The 24,665-nt window shown below is 34.1% G+C and overlaps 1 protein-coding gene and 1 pseudogene across 4 annotated transcripts in view; both read left to right on the top strand.

Moving 5' to 3' along the window:
- The window catches only part of DPH6 (diphthamine biosynthesis 6), a 470,106-nt gene that overhangs the window by 118,986 nt on the left and 326,455 nt on the right, over positions 1–24,665 (top strand). For all 4 annotated transcript variants that reach the window (XM_020993930.2, XM_020993810.2, XM_020993745.2 and 1 more), the window contains one exon: positions 7,142–7,260. In XM_020993930.2, coding sequence (XP_020849589.1) covers positions 7,142–7,260 — 119 coding nt within the window. The remainder of the gene's footprint in view (positions 1–7,141; positions 7,261–24,665) is intronic.
- LOC110213706 (HIG1 domain family member 1A, mitochondrial pseudogene) lies at positions 18,742–19,014 on the top strand (annotated as a pseudogene).

Genomic DNA, 24,665 nt, shown 5'->3' with positions numbered 1-24,665 from the left:
GTTTTTTTCCTTTTCAATTGGGAACCATTCTGGTTTGGAAATGGCACTGCTTTTTGATTAGAAGGCCTGGATATAAATTTCAGTTGCTTATTATTTGTGAGAACCTAGGTGAATCTCTGTAGATCTCAGCTTCTTCATCTGTAAAATATCCCCATTAATTTTTTAGATTATCTACCTGGAAGAGTTATTGTGAGAAAAGCTCTTGGTAAATTTATGTGTGTGAAACTTGTTGTTACTGTTCTTCTTGTTCTATGATTTCATTTGTACAGGAGTTTTTGGTTGCAAACTCACTTAACCAACCAGTTCAGATCTGTGACTCTTCATTAACTTGTAGCATTAGGGTTGTGTGGGGCACTGGGAGGTTCTGGGACTTGCACAGGGTCACACAGCCAGTGTAGAGGAGAGGTAGACCTTGAACTCAGGTCTTCCTGATTCTAAGACCAGCTTTCTGCCCATTAGATGATGCTGCTTCTCATTATTATGTAAATTACTGCATTTTTAGAACAACCTTATGCATATTCATATATAAAGAACATGGAGAGCCCAGTATTATTTAGTGATTAGAAAAGGAATTGCCTGTATTTGTTTTGGTAAAGATTAAATTAAGAATTAAAAAAGGACACATATGTGAATCAAAATGAGTGAAATGAGCTTTTCTTTTAGAAATTTTATTACTTGAACAAAAAAATAGAAAAGATTATTGGTATTTTTATTAAAAATATGCATATACTTACATATGTGTGTGTGTAATCTTTCTATAGAGAATTTTTAAGGATGCAATATTTAAAGGAAATCAGAGTATGTTAACATTCACACTACAGAATGGACTCTGCTCCAGCTAGTTCATTCAAAATACATACTCATGTACAGAATTAAATATGGAAATATTCTCTCTCTTTTTTCCAAGTCTTTGTCAAATGTTTAGAGAGTGCTAAACAAACTTCCGTAGTGGTGACTATGCCCAGCCATCAAAAATGTTGTTCAGGGGGCAGCTGGGTAGCGCAGTGAATAGAGCACCGGCCCTGGATTCAGGAGGACCTGAGTTCATATTTGGCCTCAGACACATAACACTTACTGTGTGACCCTGGGCAAGTCACTTAACCCCATTGCCTAGCCAAAAAATACAAAAACAAAAGCAAAAATGATGTTCAGAAAGTTGGTAAACTATGAAACTGACAGGCGCTTTATTGTAAAATACTTATCTCAGTTATTAAGATAGGCCCTAGCCAAGCATTTAGAAATGAAGATTGCCTGCAAAGAGCACTATTATGGGGGGGAGGAAATGTACATGATAACTTTGTTGTATATTTAAAAGGAGTAGTGAATTTGTGGCTTCATGTGCAATCATCTTTTTAATTGTATAGTGTTATGGAAATGCTTGTTTTATTTCATAAGTTTAAAAAAAATTTTAAAAAGAGCACTATTATATTAAGACATTGTTAAGACATTTAATTCGCAGAATGTGGAGAATATATTCTGAATAAAAATTCCAAACTATTTAAAAGCATATTATAAAAACTATTATTTTAAGTTTTATTGTTTTATATTTATTTAGACAATTGCCATATTGTTGAAATTACTCTTCATTTTTAACTTCTCTATGACTTTAGATTACTGCTTTAAAAATTACCTTTTGGAGTCAGAAAGTTGTTGTTGTTGTTGTTGTTGTTGTTGTTGTTCATTTGTTTGAATCTGTGACCCAATTTGGGCTTTTCTTGGCAAAGATGCTAGAGTAGTTTACCATTTTCTTCTCCAGCTTGTTTTACAGATAAGGAAACTGAAGAAAACAGGGTTAAGTGACTTGCCTAGGGTCACATAGCTAGTAAGTGTCTGAGGCGGATTTGAACTCAGGAAGAGGAGTCTTCCTGACTCCAGGCCAGGCTCTCTTACCTACTGTGCCACATAGCTGTCCTGGAGTCAGAAAGACTAGATAGAGTTCAAATCAAGCCTCAGACATTTTCTGGCTGCTTCATCCTGGGCAAGTCATTTAACCTTTTTTTGTCTCAGTTTACTCAACTATGAAATGGTAATGATAATAATAGCATTTACCCTCTAGAGTTGTGGAGATCAATTGAGATCATATTTATAAAATGCTTTACACAGTATTTGGCAAAGAGTAGGTGCTTAATAAATGCCAATTTCCTTCCTACAGAAAGGTTTCAGTAGATTAAAGGTGCAGAATGAGATACACATTTTGACAGGGCCAAAAAGAAATTTACCCTTCATATGCCTTAAATTAAAATTAAACATGAAATTAAAAATTAAATTAAATTTAAAAATGAAAAAACCCATAAAATTAAAAATTAAACATGATTTAAAATGTTGAAGTCACCTTCAATAACTGGTATTTGGTTTTAAATCATGAAGTTGTTTAGGCACTGTTAGCAGTTCTGAGAATAACCACCTTCAAATCAATTGTCAAAACAATAATATTTAAAGACATTTTAGTTTAGTTCAAAATGTGGTTAATACTATATATAATAAATAGGATAGATTTAAGGAGAAAGACAATGAGTTCTGTTTTGGACATGTCCAGTAGGCAGGTATTGATTTGGAACTGGAGCACAAGGGAGAGAATAAAACTGGATTCATAATACTAGGAGTCATCACTGTATGTGTACATATACATACACACACATACAGTTGAATCTATAGGAACTGACAAGGTCAGAGAACCATTAGAGTTTATTGAGTTGGGGAGTGACGTCATAGGCCTCAGAACGTTGGGTTGGAGTGGGGAGAGACTTGGCAGCAGAGAGAGCAGCTGAAGGTCACCTGAGAGGAAAACCGATGTGTGTTGTGAAGGAAAAAGCCTAAGTTGAAACCCTGACCTGAGGAAAAGGAGAGTCTGACCTAAAGAAAGACCCCTGGGGCAAAGGAAAAGTTCTCAATTTGATTTGGTCCCTAGAGTGGGAGAGTAGAGTCAACTCCTGAGGCCTCAGCAACAAAATTGAGTAATCCATCAGACAATAAAAAGACTTTTATGATGCCAAGGGTGATAAGATACGAATTCAGAAGAAAATAATTCAAAATCTCCTTCAATCAGAAGCTCTGTTTACTATCTCCCTGCCCTCCCAAACCCCAAACTCCAAAAGAATAATTATAAGTCATCAAAGAATTATAATTCATCAAAGAAATGATATAGGAGTTTTAAAAAAAGACAATATAAAGAAATGAGAACTACAGATAGATTTGGAAAAAGGATCAATAGCTTAACAGAGAAGATATAAAACCTTACCGTAGTAACAACTTCCTTAAAAATCTGAATGGACCAAATGGAAATTAATGATTCCAAGAGATATAAGAATTCTCAAAACAAACTCAAAAGTGAAAAAAATAAAGAAAAAATAATATATTTCATATAAAAAGTTACTGACCTGGAAAACAGATTGAGAAGAGAGAGAACTTACTGTGGTGGCAAAGAATTGAAAACTGAGGAGATTCACATCTAGTGGGGAGTGGCTGAACAAGTTGTGGTGTATGAGTATGATGGAATTCTGTTGTGCTGTAAGAAATGATCATCAGGAGGGTTTCAGAAAAACCTGGGAAGACTTATGTGATCTGATATAAAATGAAATGAGCAAGGAGCAGCTAGGTGGTGCGGTAGATAGAAGTCACTTAACCACAATTGCCTCACCAAAAAAAAAAAATGAAATGAGCAGAACTAGGAGAATGTTATACATAGTAACAACGATATTATAATGATAATCACCTGTGAAAGACTTAGCTACTGTGATCACAGTAATGAACACAACAATCCAAAGGACACGTGGGGAAAAATTCTGTCCACCTCTAGAAGGAGAACTGATAAACTCAGTGAAAATTGAAACATGTTTTTGTTTTTTCACTTTATTTTTCTTGATTTTTTTTTCAACATGACTAATGTGGAAATATGTTTTGCCTGACTTCATATGTATTGGGTGTCGTATTGTTTGCTTTCTCAGTAGGTTGTTAGAGGGGCCAGTGAGAGGAAAAGAATTTGGAATGGAAAATAAACATTTTTGTAAAAGAGATAAGTATCATAGATTATCTGAAATCAACAACAACAACAACAACAACAACAACAACAACAAAAACCTGGATATCATATTTTAATAAATTACTAAAGAAAATTGCCCAGAACCTGAGTAATGTGAAAATAGCAAGAATCCACCTGTTATCTACCAAAACTCCAAAATGAAAGCTCCCAAAAACCTCACTGTCAAAATTTAGAACTTCAAGATCAAAGAAAAGCTACTGTGAGTAGCCAGAAAGAAAGAGTTCAAATTATCATGGAACCACAATCAGGACTGCACAAAATTTAGTAGCTATAATATTAAAAGAGTGAAGAACATGGAATGAGATACTACATAGGACAGATGATAAGGGTCTACAATGAAGAATAACTTACCTGGCAAAACTAAGTATGAGCCTACAAGAAGAAAAAAAAGTTCTTCAATGAATAGAGAACTTTCAGACATTGCTGATGAAAAACCTAGAACTGAAACAGAACATTTAAATATAAATAAGGGAACTGAGAAAAATAAAATGGTAAATACAAATGAACAATCAAAGGTTGCTTTATAAGGGTGAGCTTTTCTCATTTTAAGGAAGAGGGAAAGGTTAAAAGTTCTTTCAAGGCATTGTAGGATCATGAGTGGAGAGAAGACAAATAGTTTTGTTATATTTTGAAGATGTTGTTCATCCTTCATTTTCAAAGAGGACCAGTGACACCATGGTCATCATCATCAATCAGTCATGACATCACCAGTGACAAGTCTCAGCTTGGGCATGAACTGGATTTAAGTGAGGTAGAGTTGCACAAAGTCGTCAGTCTCATTCTCTCTTCCAGAGTCATTGAAATCCAGTATCAAGACAAGTCAAGACAAACAGCGATGGCCAGGATATAGTGGATGACCTTGGCATCTTTGATGACTGACCAAACTCTAAGTCCTCCACAGCACCTGCTTCAGCCACTTTCATGGCCATTCGAACAAATTGTTCTCATTCACCCATTCCATGAAGTCTTCACATGCTTAGGATAGACATCTCCCTAACTCATTGATGGGTTTGAGGCCTATCAGTTACCCTCAACTTGGCTTAGCCCATCTGCCAAGATGGTTTCACCAGGGTGTGGCTGCTGCACATACTACAACTTCTTGGAGCCACAGGTGAGAGGTAAGAAAAAAGAGAGGATTGTACATTAGGGAAAATTGGCTTGTACAGGTAGAACTATATACAAACATGAAAGAAGTGGGGAGAAGCAGAGGTTGCTTTAACTTTCACATAAGCTTCTCAGAAGAAAGCCAAGAATACTCACAGAGTTTGGTGTAGGAACATAATCAACCCAACAGGGATACAGATCAGAAAAGGAAGAGGAGAAAGTAGAATATAAGTGGAAGACCATTTTAACTAAGTTCAAAGAGATTTGTAACCAGAGTTTTTGCCACAAGATGATGAAGGGTTTTTGTCACAGTAACTAAGTCTTTAAGACTAGGTATAGAAGAATTATAAGCTGCATCAGTAGAGGAAGTATGCGTACAATGAAATCACAGATACTTTGAATGTTATTTAAACTGTTTTTTGTTGTGTACAGAAATCTGTACACTTTTGTACATGAATGATAGATATGCTGAAATATTTCTAATTTATTCATTTAACAACCTCTGTACTTTGGGAGAGGCTGATAAAGTCTCATATTTCTTTGTATTTCATCACTTGGTGGGTAACATTCTATGCTAAAAGGGTTTCAAAAAAAATGATCTCTTGGGCCCATCCTAAGCTGCGAAATGGATGAAATATTTTAAAAATTCACAAAACCAACAAAATTTTTGGTTCACTGGGTGCCAGAAAATGAGTTTGGTTATTTTTTTCCAGTATGATTTTGTCTCTATATCATCAGAACTGTTCTACTAAATTTGTCCAGCCAATGGGGAAAAAAAAGTCAATATTGGAAAGATGCAAGAGATCTGACTACTAGTCCCAACTTTGTCATTTCCTAGTTATTTAATTGTTGATTTGTCACTTAATTTCTTTGAGGTACAGTTTCCTCATCTGCAAAACTGGCATGATATCTATCTTCCCTGCTTACTTCCGGAGTGCTTAAGATAAGATTTTATACAATGTTTACCAAAAATTAATAAAATATTTAGCATTATCCAAATGTAAAGGATGATAAATACAATGATTTTTTTATATTGACAAAACTTAGGAGAACAAATGATTGAATTTTTCATTTTTCACTTAGTTATGTGGAATCATAGAGATATATAGTCTAAACTGGTTGTCTTTTTTCCCTTTATCTAAATAGTCTTGAAGCAGGCTTTAACACGTATTGAGATAAGGAATGGTCATGGAAAAATGAATAAAGATAAAGCATGTAAATGTAGTAAAAAGGAATTTGAGAAACAAGGTGAGGCAATTATAATAATGTCACAGTTAAATTTTTTGAGTTATTTATTATAGAATTTAACAATAATGAAAGATTTGATACTGGGAATCGGCAAGACAACAAATGTTCAGGGTTAAAGATGGAAATGATATAACAGCTTAATTCAGAGTTCTCTATTCTTAAACATTCACCAAAACATAATTAGGCAGCAATAATTATATTTTTACTGTGTGCGGATAGGCATCTTTTTCTTTAATTCAGTTAGATAGCAACTTCTTACTGTGTGCAGAAATTTGAAGAGGCTGAAATAAACCTGAATAAATAATACATGATACATGCATTCAAGCAGTTTCCATGTATTTGAAAAAAAAAAAACAGGATATTTACACATAAAAAATTTAGAGCACAATTTGAAGTAAGAAAAGTGGTTTTTCCTTGTCTTGAGTCTTATTGACGTTATAAATAGTGCTATGTAGAAAGTTTTAATAGTTTTACTAATAGTCCTTAACTTCTAGAATTTCTTGTACTTAGCTTTCTGTACTTAGAAACTTGCTACAAATGTATTTGTAATCTGCCCAGAGGTTTCAATTTATCTATATTTTAGTGTATAGTCCTAAGGATTAAATTTGTTTATGTTCTATAGAAGCTTCATTATATATAGCATTTGTGGTCTAAAAGTCTCAATTCTTGAGAAATTCATTATGTTCAAGTTATTGTGGAGTCATATGTACAATATTTTGATTTAATCCTCTTTTTCCCTTAAAAAAACAGATGTAAGAGACTTGATCTTCAGCCTTTAGCTTACCTTTGGCGTCGAAACCAGGAAGATTTGCTTAGAGAAATGATATCATCTGACATCCAAGCCATGATCATCAAAGTAGCAGCTTTTGGTAGGTATCCTGACTTTTGTCAGTTACCATTCATAAGCAACTGTAGAAAAAGAAAGGAGGATTTTCAATATAAAAACAGAAACTGTAAAGTAAGATTTGATTAAAATGCTCATGAAAAAGAAGGATAGATTTTTAATGAACCTTTGGACATTTATTGAAATAATTAATGGATTCCCTCTCTCCCATGTCTTTTTATTCATTGTACTTCAGACCTTGAAAACATAATATTATTTTCCCTTTTTCCTTTTTTCTTTTCTTACTTTTTTTAAATCTAAGGCCTATTTATGATATTCTTAATTCATTTTCTCCATATCATACTTCAAATTTTCCATATGTATTAATAAATGTGAGTGTTTTATTTGTTTTCACTAGACTCAATGTCTGCACTAGGTAAAATGAATTAAACCTTTAAGATGTTGTGAAAATTACTTCAGACACTTGGTTTTATTTTTCCTGTTTTGTTTTTTTTTAAAGCTTAAGAAGTTGTATTTGATTTTTTTTTGTGGTGAGGCTGGAATTAACGAATATTTTTTAGTTAGCATAGATACATCTGGCGTTATCATTATAAAACTAATATGAATATTGGGCTTGTTATTAAATTCATAGAATCATGTCCATTTCCCTAATATTTAGAATGTGAACCGAATAAAACTATTGGGTTCTTTTACAGAAAATTGCCTAGTGTCTCTTAGAATCGAAAAATTTAGGGTTGGAATTATTCTTAGAGATCATCTAGTCCAAAAACTTCAATTTGTAGATGAAGAATCTGAGACTCAGAAAGTTGTACAAGATCAGAAGCTAATTATGGCTGAACAAGAATTTTAACCCAAGCCATTAAAAAAAAATTATAAATAATTTTTGTTGATATATTCTTTTTCTTACTTCATCATAGTTGTCACACATATCTCTGACCCTCCTCGTCCCAGAGTGTCATCCCATATAAAAATGTTTTTTAGAAAGAGAATAAAATCAGCACAACTGACTAGCACATGGAAAAAAACATGTGCAGTATCTAACACCTGTGGTCCTCTCACCTCCAGAAAGGGGCAGGTTGAGGGTATTCTCCATATTTCTTCATTCAAGTTCTGCTGGATCTTAATAATTTCATTACATTTACTTTTGATTTCTAGCATGCAGTTATACTTGTCATTTACATTGTTGTAATTATTGTATATGTTGTTTCCTTGACTCTGCTTACTTCTCTCTGCATTAGTTCATATGACTTTTCCATGATTCTCTGTATTCATCATACCAGTCTTTTCTTACATCATAGTAATATTCCATTGCATTTGTATACCACAGTCTGTTTAGCCATTCCTTAATTGATAGACATCTACTTTGTTTCCATTTCTTAGCTAATGCAAAAAATGCTGCTATAAATGTTTCAGAGTACATGGGGACTTTCTTCTTACCTAAGACTTCCTTGGGGTATAAGCCCAACAATGAAGTCTCTGGTTCAAAGGCTAAGAGTATTTTAATCATTTTATTTTTATTATTCCAAATTGCTTTACAAAATAGTTGTACCGTTTCACAGCTCCACCAGCAATGAATTATTGTGTCTATCATTCTACAAACCTTTAAACATTGACTATTGCCATTTTTGGCATTTTTGCCAGTTTGCAGAGTGTGAGGTAAAAACTCATGGTTGTTTTGATTTTCATTTCCCTTGATGTTAATGATTTAGAGCATTTTTTCATGTAGTTGTGAATACTTTGCAGTGCTTCTTTTGAGAAATGTTTGTTCATAGCTTTTTGACCACTTATCTATCTAGGAATAGTTATTAGTTATGTATAGACAAATAGATATATAGTTTATGTAACTTGGGTAGCAAACCCTTGTAAGAAAAATTTGACCTAAGGATTTTTTTTCTTCATTCAACCATTCCCTTCTTATCCTAGTTGCATTATTTTTTAATCTGTGCAGAAGCTTTTCAGTTTCAAGAAACCAAAGTTTATCTGTTTTATCTTTTAAATTGCCTCGGTCTCTTGTTTGATTAAGAATACATCTTTTTTCCATAGCTATTAGAGGTATGTGATCTGTTTCTCTTCTAATTTTTTATAGTATGATTTTTAATATTGAGGTCACATATCCATTTAGAATGTGTTATGGAATATGTTGTGAGGTGTTGGTCTGAGCCTAATTTCTGCCAGTCTGCTTTCCAGTTTACTCAATTTCCAATATAAATTATGTAGCCAACTTGAGTATAATCTTATTATTAATCTCTAAAATAACCTTACTACAAGCCATGAATGACTTTTTAGACAAAATTTAGCACCTTAAATATTACTCCAAATCATTATAGGGTACATAGTATTATTAATACTGAATGTTTGTCTCCTTATATTTGTGAGAAACTCATTACTAGCTGAAATTATTTTGAATGGTAATCCAAAATATCTCATTTAGAGAATATTGCAACTTGAGTATTGATAAAGCAAAGATTAAGCTATATTTTCATTTCTGGAGAAAATAAAATGTTACTCATTTCTATAGATAGCCAAAGACACCTTTAGCGGCAGCTCTTTGGGAACCACAAGGTAAGGAAACAATTTCAGTGGCAGGGATCATGTCTTCTTTGGAAGGGGCAGAAGCTGCCTACAGACATTGCTTAGATCATTGGTTCCCAAAGTGGGTAATCCTGCCCCCTGGAGGGTAGGGGGTGGTAGTAACATTGGGTGCAGTTGCAGGACTTTGAATAAAAATAAGGGGGCAGTAGAAGCATAAGGAAAGAAAAGATAAAAAAATTTGGAAAAACCGTTCAAACTTGTTTCATCTGTTGTGTAATAGACTTAAAGTCATAGTAATAACATTATTTTCCAAATAAACACACAAAATGCAAGTTATAACCAATCAGTGCTCCAGTCCCCCAACAGGTCTTGACAAGCAAGTGTTGGCAGGTGAGGACATCAGGCATCGTCGGGAAGTCCAGTATGCATCAGCAGGGATATGTGCCTGTAATGACTTGTTTACAATACGATACTATACAATTACGTGATGCAGTATTGTGTCATCAAAATTTTGATGCAGGAAAAGAAAAAACAAATTTACAATAAATTATTAAATTTAAGGTGCGTCATTTTAAAAAAATTTTATTTTTTGATCTGACACACATTTTTTTTAAAAAGTGTCAAAGGGTTAAAGAAAGTAGATTTCCAAGGGGGTGCTGAGTAATTTTTTTGGGGGGGGAAAATGGGGTGATAGGCCAAATAAGTTTGGGAACCTCTGGCTTAGGTGATTACACCTACTAAACAGCATAACTTGCCTCTTATTAAAATTTAGTTTTAGTCAACTTGATTTCATCCAAGCCCCTAAATGATTTAAAATTCTGCTCAAAGTGTCTCTCCTATTAGCAAGACTCTAGAAGAACTTGAATCATTTAAAATGAGTGATAAAAATTTACCCTCATTACCCTCTAGTTAAGATTACCATTTATATTTACATCAATGCTCTTAGTTTTCTTTTGTTTTCATAGATATCTTTTAGTGGCAATTTTAGGTATTAAGCATTTAAGTAAAACTCAGTTCTGTACTGATTTGTCCTCTGAGTCTTACTGGCAAAATACTTGATTTTAACATTGGTAGCACACTGTTGCCACAGATGACCTGCATCTTGCAAAGTTGAAAAATATGTTCAAATACATTTTTTAAAAAGGGTTTATTGAGTGGCACATGCTTTATAACAATATAGAAATAGTTGAGAAACATATTAATGATATAATACATCATTTTAGAAATACAGGCCTTCAAGCAGTTTTTCATATAAAACTGTCGAAAATAGTTTTAAATGGAAAAGGGACACTAGGACCTTTTATTTTGGGGTCAATAGAGTTTTGTGGCCCATTAGACCAAAGAATGGCTATTGTAATAGGAAAGAGCCAATTCTATATGAATGGATAAAAATATGTGTGTAATAATTGTATAACCTTAGTGTTTGACAAGTTTTCTGACTAGGATTCCTGTGAAAGTTTCATGCATGTTATAAGGAGTTTATATGGAGAACATTTTTCCTCATTGAATTGTGTTCTGTTAGATAGTCTTTACCTCAAAAAGTAATAGAAACTTCCTAATGCCTGATTGTTACTATTTAAAAATTTTTGAGTTCAGCTGAGTAGTGGCTAAAACACAAGCAACCCAATTATAAGGGAATAACTTTTAACATATGGACTAGAATCTAGGGTCAGAAGATCTCCTGCAGTCATATGAAACCAGTGACCAGGGGACCAGGAGCATCTCACTATCCACAAGGAATCTCTCTTCAGCTTCAGCCTTGTACTAGGACTCCTCTATCACAGTGATGAACACCTTTGCAAGTATACATCTTGTTTTATGCCTCACCTAAATGTTTATGATCGTAGTTATTGAAGAGAGGTAGTTATATCTTTCACAGAATCTTGAGTAACTTTGATGAATGGATGGGAGGCAGTTTATTGGAAAAGATCCTTTAAGGCGTCTTCTTTTTCCTACTGAATCAAATGCTTTTTAATAATCAACAAAGAGTGAGCACAATGGGATCTTGTATTCTCTACATCTTTTAGTTACAGAGTTGTAAAGTTTATGGTCTGTTTTAGAATATTGCTTTCGAAAATGGGTTTATATGTAGATGATTCTCTCAGACATTTTGTATAGATAGGAAAGTAGACAATGATGCCCAGCAGTCACTTTTTTGGAGATATTAAATAAATTTTTTTACTCCTTTTTTATCTTTCTGTTCTTCAAGTAATTCCTGAATCAATCCCATAATGCCCTCACAAATCAGTAACCTTTCATGTTGTTTTTTATATGTACTTGCTCTAGTCTGTCTTCTTTCAAAATCTTTATTCTATTTAGTGTTATTTCTAACTTACTGTAAGGATTTCTTCTCTATTTCTGTCAGCAGCTCTGCTTGCTTTCTACTCCACACAATATCATACCCACTCCCATCCCCTGATAAGCTGAACACCTAAAATTTCATCACCTTTCAGATCAACTCAATTTTTGATTTTTAATACCTTCTCAGCTCCCTCAATTATCTCTGTCATCTGATTGGAGGGCTGGAAGGTAGAGCAATAAACTCCTCCTAGTTTATTGTTGTTGTTCAATCATTTTTCAGTGGTGTTAAACTCTTCATTTGGGATTTTCTTGGCAAAAATACTGGAGTGGTTTGCCATTTCCTTCACCAGCTCATTTATAGATGAGGAAACTAAGGCAAATGAGGTTAAGTGACTTGCCCAGGGTCACCCAGCTAGTAAGTGTCTAAGGCCAGAATTAAACTCAAGAAGATACTGAGTCTTCCTGACTCCAGGCCCAGAGTCCTATCCACTGCAACATTTAGCTGCCCCCAATGGTATTCTTGGCAAAGATATTAGAGTAGTTTGTAATTTCCTTCAACAGTGGATTAAGGCAAACGAAGGTTAAATGACTTGCCCAGGATCACACAGCTAATAAGTATCTGAGGTTGGATTTGAACTCGTGTCTTCCTAACTCCAGGTCCAGCACTCTGTCCACTGAACCACCTAGCAGCATCTTTTATAGAAGTTTCAGAACTTTGCAGTTAACTCTCCATTTTATATCAGCAGCTCTTTCCATCCCACAAAATATCGTGTTCTGGTAGTACTCTTACCTTTTCCTTTTTCACCTTCATTTTTTATGTTGCCTTCTGTCATTAGATTATAAACTGTTTCACTGCCTTTCTTTTTCTTAAATTCTTTCAGTGACAAACAGGATTTATATTTGATCCTGGAGGTGACTGGGAGGCATCCGAATTCAGTTAGGTATTGACATGGTTACACCTGCACTTTAGGAAAATCACTTTGACAGCTGAGTGGAGAATGGACTGAAGTGAAGGAAGACTGTGGCAGGAGGACCAACCAGCAGGTGATGAGGAGGTGAAGGAGATGAAGGCCTACACCAGGGTGGTTTCTGTGTCAGAGGGGAGAAGGGGAAAATTGACAGGCCTTGGCAGTAGATTGGATATTGATAAGAGATAAGAGATAGTAAGAAGTCAAGGGTGGTAATACAGGTTATGAGCCTGAGAAAATTGGGAGAATGGTTATGCCCTTGATAGTAATAAGGAAATTTGAAAGTGGGCAGAGTTTTGGGGAAAATATAATGAATTTAGTTTTGAATGTGCTTTTGACTATGATTTCTGCTTGACAAGTGAATTGTTTGCTGACTAAAGCACTTTTTTTTGGTAAATTTTTTTTATTTTAAATACAAAATGACAAAAGAGAAAAAAAAATTGTCATGTACACAGCAGACCATAAGAGATGATTCAGTATAAAACAATAAATTTCCATTTCAACAAAACCCATATAGTAAATACTACACATTGTTTTCTAAGCTGCCCAGCTTTTCTTTGCTTCCTTGGTTTTCTTTTGTACTCTGCTGTGCACTTTTTACTTTACTTTTTTTCCCCTCCCTGTACCCTGCTCCAAGAAACCTACAATTAAGCCTTGATATAGATATATAGATATACACATACATACATATACATATACATATACATATACATATACATATACATATACATATACATATACATATACATATATATATATATATTTTTGTATGTATGTATGTTTATGTATATGACCACACCATACTTATTTCCTCCTATCTTCTTATTTCTCTGAAGGTGGATAGCATCTTCCTTCATGAGTCCAAGTCTTTCTGTGTTTTTCTAAATCAACCAGCTCATCATTTCCTAGACCACAGCAATATTACAACCCAATAGAAATTATCCTTTTTATACTTCAACAATGCTCCCACTTTATAATATAGTTTAAGGTCTGATACTGCTGAATCTTCTTCCTTTACATCTTTTCTTCCCCCTGGTTTCTTTGAAGTTCCTAACCTTTTGTTCTTCCAAATAAACTTTGTTATCATTTTTTATAACTCAGTAAAATATTTTTTTTAGTAATTTAATTGGGATGACATTGAATAAATAGATTGGTTAGGTAACATTGTCATTTAAAAATTATGTTGGCTTTACCTACTCATGAACAACAAACATTACTTTGGTTATTTATATCTGAGTTTATTTGTATAATAAGTATTTTATATTTATGTTCATATAGTTCCTGTATCTGTTTTGGCAGATGTACAGTAAGGTAATTTATACTGTCTAGATACTTTAAATGGTCTAAAACAATGTTGAGTAATATTGCTGACACATAGTGTAGTTTCTCTATTTTTCACTTTTGATTAAATCTATTATAATTTTAACTTTGTCTGAGATCATGATTACTATCCCTGCTTTTTTTACATGCCAGATTCTACTCCTGCCTTTTCTTTTATATTTGTGTATATCTCTCATTTTTATGTTTCTTGAAAGCAACATATTGTTGAATTCAAATTTTTAATCTGCTATCCGTTTCTATTTTATGGGTGAATTCATCCCATTCACGTTCTAAGCTATAATTACTTCTCGTTTATTTTCCTCTTTCCTATTTTTCCTCACTATCCTTATCTCTCTATTTACCTTATCCCTCCTCACTCCTCTGCTTTACTGCTACCTGCTACCTTGCCTTCCTGTTCTTTAACCTACCCAACTCTCCAAGAGTTCCTTCCTTATTTTCTCCCCCACCCTATCCCCTTGCTCTCTTATTTCTTTCTGAATTTAGAAGACTTTTATATTCTTCTAGATATATATGTTGTTTCCTCTTTAGCCTATTTCAATGAGAGTAAGGTTCCAGCATTACCAATCCTACCTCCTACTAGTTTCTTCTATATCATTTTTTCCTTTAATGCCTCATTTGTATAATTACTCCTTTTTCTCTCTCCTACACAGTTTTATTTTTTTAGAATCACCCCATCATACTTAGCTCAGCCCATGCCTTTCTTTCAAACTACCCAAATAATGGTGCCAGTAATAAGAGTACTGCTAATATTTTCATATATACAAAGTAAAATAGTTTACTTTTACTTATTAAATCCCTTATAATTGGTCTTTAATGTTTACCTTGTATTTCTCCTTAATGTTATATGTCGAATTTTCCCTTAAGTTCTGGAGTTGTTGTCAAAAACAAAACAAAACAAAACAAACAACCCTGAAAGTCTTATTAAATGTGTGTGTGTGTGTGTGTGTGTGTGTGTGTGTGTGTGTAATTTTTTTTTCATTCAGGGTTATACTTAACTTTGCTAGGTAAGTAACCATTAGTTGTAACCCCAGCTCTTTTGCTTTGTGGAATATAGTATTCCAAGACCTTCAACTGTAGTAGTAGTAATAGCAGTAGTAGTAATAGTAGTAGTAGTAGTAGTAGTAGTAGTAGTAGCAGCAGCAGCAGCAGCAACAGCTATAGTAGTAGCTGGTAGGTCTTGTGTAATTCTTATTGTAACAGCTCTATGCTATTTAATTTTTTTTCTTATTGCTTCCAATATTTTCTTCTTAACCTGGGAGCTTTGAAACTTGGCTATGATATTCCTGTAAGTTTTCCTCCTGGGATCTCTTTCAGGTGGTGATCAGTGGATTTTTTCTATTTCAGCTTTGCTTTCTTGTTCTACAACTTCAGGGGAAATTTTCTTGATAATTTCTTGTAATATTGTATCAATTCCTTTTTTATTATAATTTCCAGGTAGGCCAACTATTTTTATAAATTATTTCTCCTCAGTGTGTTCTCCAGATCAGTTGGGTTTTTTTGATGTTTCACTTTCTCTTCTGTTTTGTCATTGTTTTGTTTTTGTTTTATGATTTCTTGGTGTCTTAGAATGTTATTAGCTTCCCTTTGTCCAATTCTGGTTTTCAAGGAATTATTTTCTTCCTTAAATTTTTGATTCTCTATTTCCACTTGATTGACTTCCTTTTCATAATTTTCTTAATTTTCATGGATTACTCTTATTTTTTTTCTAATTTTTCCTCAATCTCTCTTATTTGATTTTTGAAGTCCATCTATAAAGTCCAAATATCTTTTTGTTATATAAATACCTGGGGAATTAGTTATATCAGTTATATGCTAGCAATTTAATTTGAAGGGTCTTAACTAAGTCCTGTGTAGAATTTCTCTTTCTTGTCATCCTCTGTAACCAATTTAGGTACTTAAGTTGAAGTTATTTTCATGTTCATGGTGGGGCTTTTTACAAGTATTTATCATATATACTTCAAACCAAGTTGACCAAATATTCCTTTAAGTAGTTCTTGTCACCGTCAGCTATGCAATAAAACTAACTCCACCAATTCCTTTCTTTGCTTCTCCAAGGAGTACCTATGAACCACTCTTCAATTTAAGTATAATTTCCATCTTCCTTCTGGTTGTTATAGTGAAAATGTAAAAACTACTATGATTTGTCTCCCTCAGAAACGTGTCCACTTATTTGTCATTGGGCAAGGATCTCACTTTTATAGGTCCATTACCCATGTTAAAATTTATAAATGGTCTGAAAACTGTGATTCTTATACCCCTTTTCCCCTTTTCAGACACTCTGCTACCATCACTACAAAAGTAGGGCTGCGTAGTTCTCAGGGCCATTTTGTTTTTGTTTGTTTGTTTTTATTTAATAGGTTATCATAGTCAAAGAATTTGCCATACATGGCCAGCCTGCTGGTGAGTTCCCTCTTTGGTTAGTTAGGCTGACTTTTGGAAAAGCAGATTTGGGCTCATCCAGGGGTCATTCTCTAAACAAGTGCTTCTTACGCCGTGGATTGCCACTCCATGTGGGGTCACGAAAAATTTGGCAACAGTGAAAGGTTTCAGAATGCACAACGACCAAAAATTAATTAAATCAAATGTGAAATGAATCCGAGGTGTTTCTGGCAGCCCTTGCCTGTGTTGCATCAAGCCACTTTACTGCAGTCTTGGTTTTGAACACAAAGTATGGATACTTTGCACTGTGCATGTTCTCAGGCCACATAACACCAACAAATGCTGCCAAAACACGAAAAAGGGTCACAAATGGAAAAAGGTTAAGAAGCCGTCCTCTAAACCATGCCTGCAGGATCAGACTTTCAGAACTAACACTTCACTGGCATATAATTTGAGAACCTAGTGTCACCTCTGTGTCATGAAGAGTAGGATTTGTAGAGGAATCCATCACTACTAATGGACACAAAGCACAATATAGCTACTATATTGAAAGTGAGTCAGTGTCACCTTTTTATAAAAAGATATTGCATTATTTTAAAGTTGGGAGTTTTTTTGTACATTTTAAGCAAGTATAATTGAGTGAAACACTAAATTTCTCTAAAATCAGTTGAAATACCTTCATTACATAATGATTAGTAGAATGATGGGCTGAATTTTACTACTGAGTACAGAATAAACTGATCACCCTTTGGAATTATATTAACTTTTGCTAGAGAGTAAAATATATGGAGAGGTATAAAGTATGAGAAAACTGGTAGGTTGTGAAGAGCTTTATATGTCAAATAGAGGACTTTATATGTGATCCTGAAGAAAATCGGGACCTACTAAAATTTGTTGAGGAGGACAGTAGTATGATTAGACCCGTGCTTTGGGAAAATCACTTTGGCAGCTGTGTAGAATCTAGGCTAAAGTAAAGAAAGACTTGAGGCAGGATAACCAATTGGAAGGCTTCTGCTAAAGGTTAGGTAAAAGGTCATAAAGACCTGAGCTAGGGTGGTAGTCATGTAAGTTGAGAGAAAGGGTGGTGATGTGAAAGTAGAAATGCTAAGATTTTTCAATTTACTGGATTTGGGGGGGGGAATATAGTGAGGAGTCTAGGAGGATACGGAGATTGTGAACCTGGAACAGTAGTAGAAGAGGAAGGAATACTAAAGGAAATTTTGAAGTTAAAAAAAAAAACAACAAAAGACAGATTTATTTAATAAAAAACATTGAATTCAGCATAGTTACAGTGACCAAAGTTGGCCCCAAAGAAGCAATATAAGAAGGCACCTCCCTTCCTTTTTTGTAAAGATGAGAGAGTATGAATATGAAACCCTTATTGTGGTAATTTATTAAATGGGTCCTGTTGTGCTGCCCAAATAAGATTGCCTAAAAGGTAGGAACTTAACTGTGTACCCTCAAGAGGCTATAAAGCTGTCCTATGGTTAGTGTGTTTTCAAGTGTGGGACAATATATTGTGGGGATTCCAAGGTATATAGAATTGTTTGCCCCTAGACTTCCAAGATATACTTGTTTTCTTCTGTCTCTTTGCTGTTTTCATTGTCTCATTATCACTGTCTCTCCTAATTTCTGCTGTTCCTTCTCACTTTTACTACCACTTCTACTGCCCATGGTTATAACTGTTTGTTTTCTTTTTTTAAAAATTAATTTATTTTGAATTATCAACAATCACTTCCATAGACTTTTGAGATTTAAATTTTTCTCCCCCTGCCACCCCACCTCCCTCTCTAAGATGGTGCACAATCTGATATAAGCTATATATATATACATTCCTATTAAACATTTTCATATTATTAATGTTGTAAGTAAAAATTAGAACAGTTGAAGTGGATGGGAAGGTTGGAGTTGAAGCAGAAGTGGCTGGCTGCTTGTGGAAGGTGGTTTTGCTTTATCTTGTTCTGAAGGCTCTTCAACCAGCTACAATGTCAGCAGACAGTGATGTTTACCTCTCCACTTTTGATGAGACTTTGGGATCAAAACTTGCTCAAAAAGCTAAAGAGGCACCATTTGTCCCAATTGGAATAGCAGTCTTTGCAGCTATTGTTGCATATGGATTATACAAACTTAAGAGAAGAGGGTATACTAAAATGTCTGTCCACCTGATTCACATGCGTGTGGGAGCAATGATTGTTGGTATGTTGTACTCCATGTATTGGGAATACTGGGCAAAACCCAAACCTTAGGAGGAAAAATGCTGTCTTCATGCTGATATTTTAGAGCTACATACCTCACATAGAGCTTATTTGTTTTATGTTTAAAAATAAATCATTCAGGGATATGTGGTTCTAAAAAGCAGCACATGTCAGACACAACCAATCATGATATTTTAAAGATTGGATTTTTTTTTCATGGAATCTTTAGTTTCCCAGGTGAATCAAGGTACATTGATTGGTATCCCAGAGTTAATTAGGAGAGCTAAGTTAGTACAAAAGGAACTGGTCATTGAAGCTTACTTGGGTGATAAATTATTTTCATATTCCTCCAGTCTCAAAAATTAATGACTAAAAAATTACAGGGCCAAGACTCATGTAGCTCCTGTTGCTTTAAGATGGGACATATTTTGGGATATAATATGGGAAGCTGCTTTAACACAATTCAGGAAACAATTCCTTCTAATCTTGTAGAATGGTGGAAACTTCAGTGTCTATGGCTGCCTGGCTGTGACCGGGGCCAACAGAACATCTGTTAAGAAAAACATGAAATAAAATATTGTAGCAAGAGTTTTCTTCCCTAACTTCACCATAGACAACTTGTTTGTATTTAAGATGAGCCTTGAACAGTTGTTAACCAGGCTGCTTAACACAGTAGTATTTATTATAAAGTTAGTAAAAGATGAGCATAACAAATGGTATGTCTTAGTAATATTTTTGCTGCTACCAAATTGAAATTGTTTTTTAAATGCCGTCTGTTTATATGGATTTGAAATGCTTGTTCAGCAGTAAAGAGGACTCTTAAAATGTGCAGTATTGTGTTTTCTCTGTAAGAGTCATGTCCAACTGAAAAATACATTACTGTCCTTTAGATTTGATGGTTTCATATTATGGGCAGCATTCTCCTTACACAAATATTGACATATTTAAGTAATGCTTTGTTACACTTGTGGAATTCTAATGTTTAAAATGAATTTACATTCCATGGTAATAACATGGCATGGATATTATTAAATAAAATGAACACATCACACAGAAAAAGAAGAAAAAAATTAGAACCAATAGGAGGAACCACGAGAAAGAGGAAACAAAACACAACTGAAGGAAAAAAAAGTTGCAAATAATATGCTTCAATCTGCATTCAATCTCCATAGTTCTTTCTTTGTATGTGGATAGCATTTTCCATCCTGAGGCCTTTGGAGATGTCTTAGATCCTTGTATTGCTGAGAAGGGTTAACTCTATCAAAGTCAGTCATCCTACAACTTGGCTGTTACTGTGTACTCCTGGTTCTGCTCACTTCACTCAGCATCAGACCATACAAGTCTTTCCAGGTTTTTCTGAAGTCAGCCTGTTCATCATTTCTTATAGCACAATAGTATTCCATTACATTCATATACCACAACTTGTTCAGCCATTCCTCAATTGATGGACATCCTCTCAATTTCCAATTCTTTGCCACCACCAAAAAAGCTGCTATAAATATTTTTGTACATCTGGGTCCTTTTCCCATTTGTATGATATCTTTGGGATATAGCCCTAGAAGTGCTATTGCTGGGTCAAAGGGTATGCACATTTTTATAGCCCTTTGGGGCATAGTTCCAAATTGCTCTCTAAAATGGTTGGATCATTTCACAACTCCACCAAAAATGTGTTGGTGTTCCAATTTTCCCACATCTTCTCCAACATTTATCATTTTCCTGTTTTGTCATGTTATCCAATCTGACAGGTGTGATGTGGTACCTCAGAGTTGTTTTGATTTGCATTTCTCTGATCAGTAGTAAATTATAGCATTTTTTCATAAGATTATAGATGGCTTTAATTTCTTCATCTGAGAATTGCCTGTTCCTATCCTTTGACCATTTATCAATTGGGGAATGACTTGTATTTTTATAAATTTGATTTAATTCTCTATATATTTTAGAAATGAGGCCCTTATCAGAGACAGTGGTTATAAAACTTCTTTCCCAATTTTCTACTTTTCCTTCTAATCTTGGTTGCATTGGCTTTGTTTGTGCAAAAACTTTTCAATTTACTGTAATCAAAGTTATCCATTTTGCATTTTGTAATGTTCTCTATCTCCTGTTTGGTCATGAATTCTTCTGTTCTCCATAAATCTGACAGGTAAACTATTCCTTGCTCTCCCAGTTTGCTTACAATCTCAGCCTTTGTATCTAAATCATGACTCTATTTTGATACTTTATTTTGGTATTTGGTGTGAGATTTTGATCTATGCCCAGTTTCTGCCATACTCTTTTCCAGTTTTCCTAGCAGTTTTTGTCAAAGAGTGAATTCTTATCCCAGAAGCTGGGGTCTTTGGGTTTATCTAATAGTAGTTTATCATTGACTACTATGTCTTGCATACTTAACCTATTCCACTGATCCACCACTCTGTTTCTTAGCCAGTACCAAGCAGTTTTGATGATTGCTGTTTTATAATACAATTTAAGATCTGGAATGGCTAGGCCACCTTCCCTTGTATTTCTTTTCATTAGTTCCTTTGATATTCTGGACCTTTTGTTATTCCAAATGAATCTTGTTATTTTTTCTAATTCTGTAAAATAATTTTTTGGTAGTTTGATTGGTATGGCACTGAATAAGTAAGTTAGCTTAGCTGGAACTGTCATTTTCATTATATTAGCTTGGCCTACCCATGAGCAACTGATGTTTTTCCAGTTATTTAGATCTGACTTTATTTGTGTGAAAAGTATTTTGTAATTGTGTTCATATAGTTCCTGGGTTTGTTTCAGGAGGTAGACTCCTCTAAATATTTTATAATGTCTACAATAACTTTAAATGTAATTTCTGTTTCTATCTCTTGCTGTTGGTCTTTATTGGTAATATACAGAAATGCCAGTGATTTATATGCATTTATTTTAAAGCCTACAACTTTGCTAAATTTGTTTATTATTTCAAGTAGTTTTTACTTGATTCTCTAGGATTCTCTAAGTATATCATGATATCATCTGCAGAGTGATACCTTTGCTTCTTCTTTGCCTATTCTAATACCTTCAATTTCTTTTTCTTTTCTTATTGCTAAAGCTAACATTTCCAGCATGATATTGAACAGCAGTGGTGATAATGTACGTCCTTGTTTCACCCCTGATCATATTGAAAATGCTTCTAGCTTGTCCGCATTACATATGATGCTTGCTGACGGTTTTAGGTAGATGCTATTTATTATTTTAAGGAAGACTCCATTTATTCCTATGCTTTCTAGTATTTTTTAATAGAAATGGGTGTTGTATTTTGTCAAAAGCTTTTTATGCATCTACTGAGATGATCATGTGGATTCTATTAGTTTTGTTGTTGATATGATCAATTCTGTTGACAGTTTTCCTAATATTGAACCAGCCCTGCATTCCTGGTATAAATCCTACCTGGTCATAGTGTATTATTCTTGTGATAAGTTGCTGTAATCTATTTGCTAATATTTTATTTAAAATTTTTGCATCTATATTCATTAAGACATTGGTCTATCATTTTCTTTCTGTGTTTTGACTCTTCCCAGTTTAGGTATCAGCACCATATTTGTATCATAAAATGTATTTGGTAAGACTTCTTCTTCACCTATTTTCCCAAATAGTCTATATAGTGTTGTAATTAACTGTTCTTTAAATGTTTGATAGAAATTGCTTGTAATTCCATCTGGCCCTGGGGATTTTTTGCTAGAGAGTTCATCAATGGCTTGTTCAATTTCTTTTTCTGAGATGGGGTTATTTAAGTATTTTACTTCTTCTTCTTCTGTTAATCTGGGCAATTTACATTTTTGTAACTATTTATCCATTTCACTAAGATTGTCAAATGTATTGGCATATAGTTGGGCAAAGGAGTTCCTAATCATCGTTTTAATTTCCTCTTCCTTGGTAGTGGTTTCACCCTTTTTATTTTTGATAACTGGTAATTTGCTTTTCTTCTTTTTTTTTTAATTAAATTAACCAAAGATTTATCTATTTTATTGGTTTTTTCAGAAAACCAGCTTTTAGTTTTGTTTATTAGTTCAATAGTTTTCTTAATTTCAATTTTCTTAATTTCTCCTTTTATTTTCAGTATTTCTAATTAATTGGAGATTATTAATTTGTCCTTTTTCTAGTTTTTTTAGTTGTATGCCCAATTCACTGATCTTTTCTTTTTTTCTTTTATTCATGTAAGCATTTAGAGACATAAAACGTTCCCTAAGAACTGCTTTCATTGCATCCCATAAGTTTTGGTATGTTGTCTCATTATTGTCATTCTCTTGAATGAAGTTATTGATTGGGTCCCAATCATTTTTTAGGATTAGATTATTTCATTTCCAATTTTTTTTTATCTATCTTTCCATGGCCCTTTATTACATATAATTTTTATTGCATCATGATCTGAAAGGGATGCATTTAATATTTCTGCCTTTCTTCATTGGATTGTGAGGTTTCAAGTAGTTTTTTACTTGATTCTCTAGGATTCTCTGAGTATATCATCATATCATCTGCAGAGTGATACCTTTGCTTCTTCTTTGCCTATTCTAATACCCTAGTGCATGGTCAAATTTTGTGTATGTGCCACATACTGCCGAGAAAAAAGTATATTCCTTTCTCTCCCCATTCTGTTTTCTCCAGAGGTTTATTGTACCTAACTTTTCTAATATTCTATTCACCTCCTTAACTTCTTTCTTGTTTATTTTGTGGTTAGATTTATCTAGTTCAAAGAGGGGGAAGTTGAGGTCCCCCACTAGTATAGTTTTGCTGTGTATTTCTTCCTATAACTCCATGAACTTCTCTTCTAAGAATTTGTGTGCTATACCATTTGGTGTATATATGTTTAGTAATGATGTTACTTCGTTATCATGGTGCCTTTTAGCAGGATGTAGTTTCCTTCCTTATCTCTTTTAATAAGATGCTTTTGCTTTGTCTGAGATCAGGATTGCTCCCCTGCTTTTTTTACTTCAGCTGAAGCATGATATATTCCGCTCCAGCCTTTTACCTTTATCCTGTATGTGTCACTCTTTTTCAAATGTGTTTCCTGTAAACAACACATTGTAGGATTATGGTTTTTAATCCATTCTGCTCTCCGCTTCTATTTTATGGAAAAGCTCATCCTATTCACATTCACAGTTATGATTACTATATGTGTCTTTCTCTCCCATCATTCCCCCCCATTTATGCTTTTCTTTCTCCTTTCCCCTTTTCCCTCCCCACTAGTGTTTTGCTTTTGACCTCCACCTCCCTCAGTTGGACCTCATTCTATTAGCCCCTTCCCTTTTCTTCCCCTTTACCCTTACTACTTCTTCCCTCCCTTCTATTTCCCCCTCCCTTTTCTTTCCCCTTTTCCCTCCTACTGCCTATAGGGCATGTTAGATTTCTACACCCAACTGATTATGTTATTCCTTCTTGAGTCAAATCTGATGAGAGTAAGATTCAAACAATGCTCATCTCCTTCCTTTCTTTCCCTCTGCTGTAATAGGTTTTTGTTCCTTTTCCTGTAATGTAATTCACCCTTTCCTGCCTCCTCCTTTCCTTTTCTCTTAGTACATTTTCTTATTTAGACCAGATTACTCTACTTACTTGGATCCATTTAACCCACTTGATTAGATTTTTTTTATCATTACATCAAAGTCAACTTATATCCACCCCCTTTATGTATACCTCTTTAATATGGTGTAATAACAATACAGTTCTCAAGAGTTACAAGTGTCATCTTCCCTTGTAGGGATATAAATGGT

This window comes from Phascolarctos cinereus, unplaced genomic scaffold (assembly GCF_003287225.1).
Source record: "Phascolarctos cinereus isolate Bilbo 61053 unplaced genomic scaffold, phaCin_HiC Scaffold_3;HRSCAF=262, whole genome shotgun sequence".
Classification (NCBI taxonomy): Eukaryota; Metazoa; Chordata; class Mammalia; order Diprotodontia; family Phascolarctidae; genus Phascolarctos; species Phascolarctos cinereus.
Note: the sequence above shows the minus strand (reverse complement) of the source record. Positions and strands in the feature narration are given on the sequence as shown.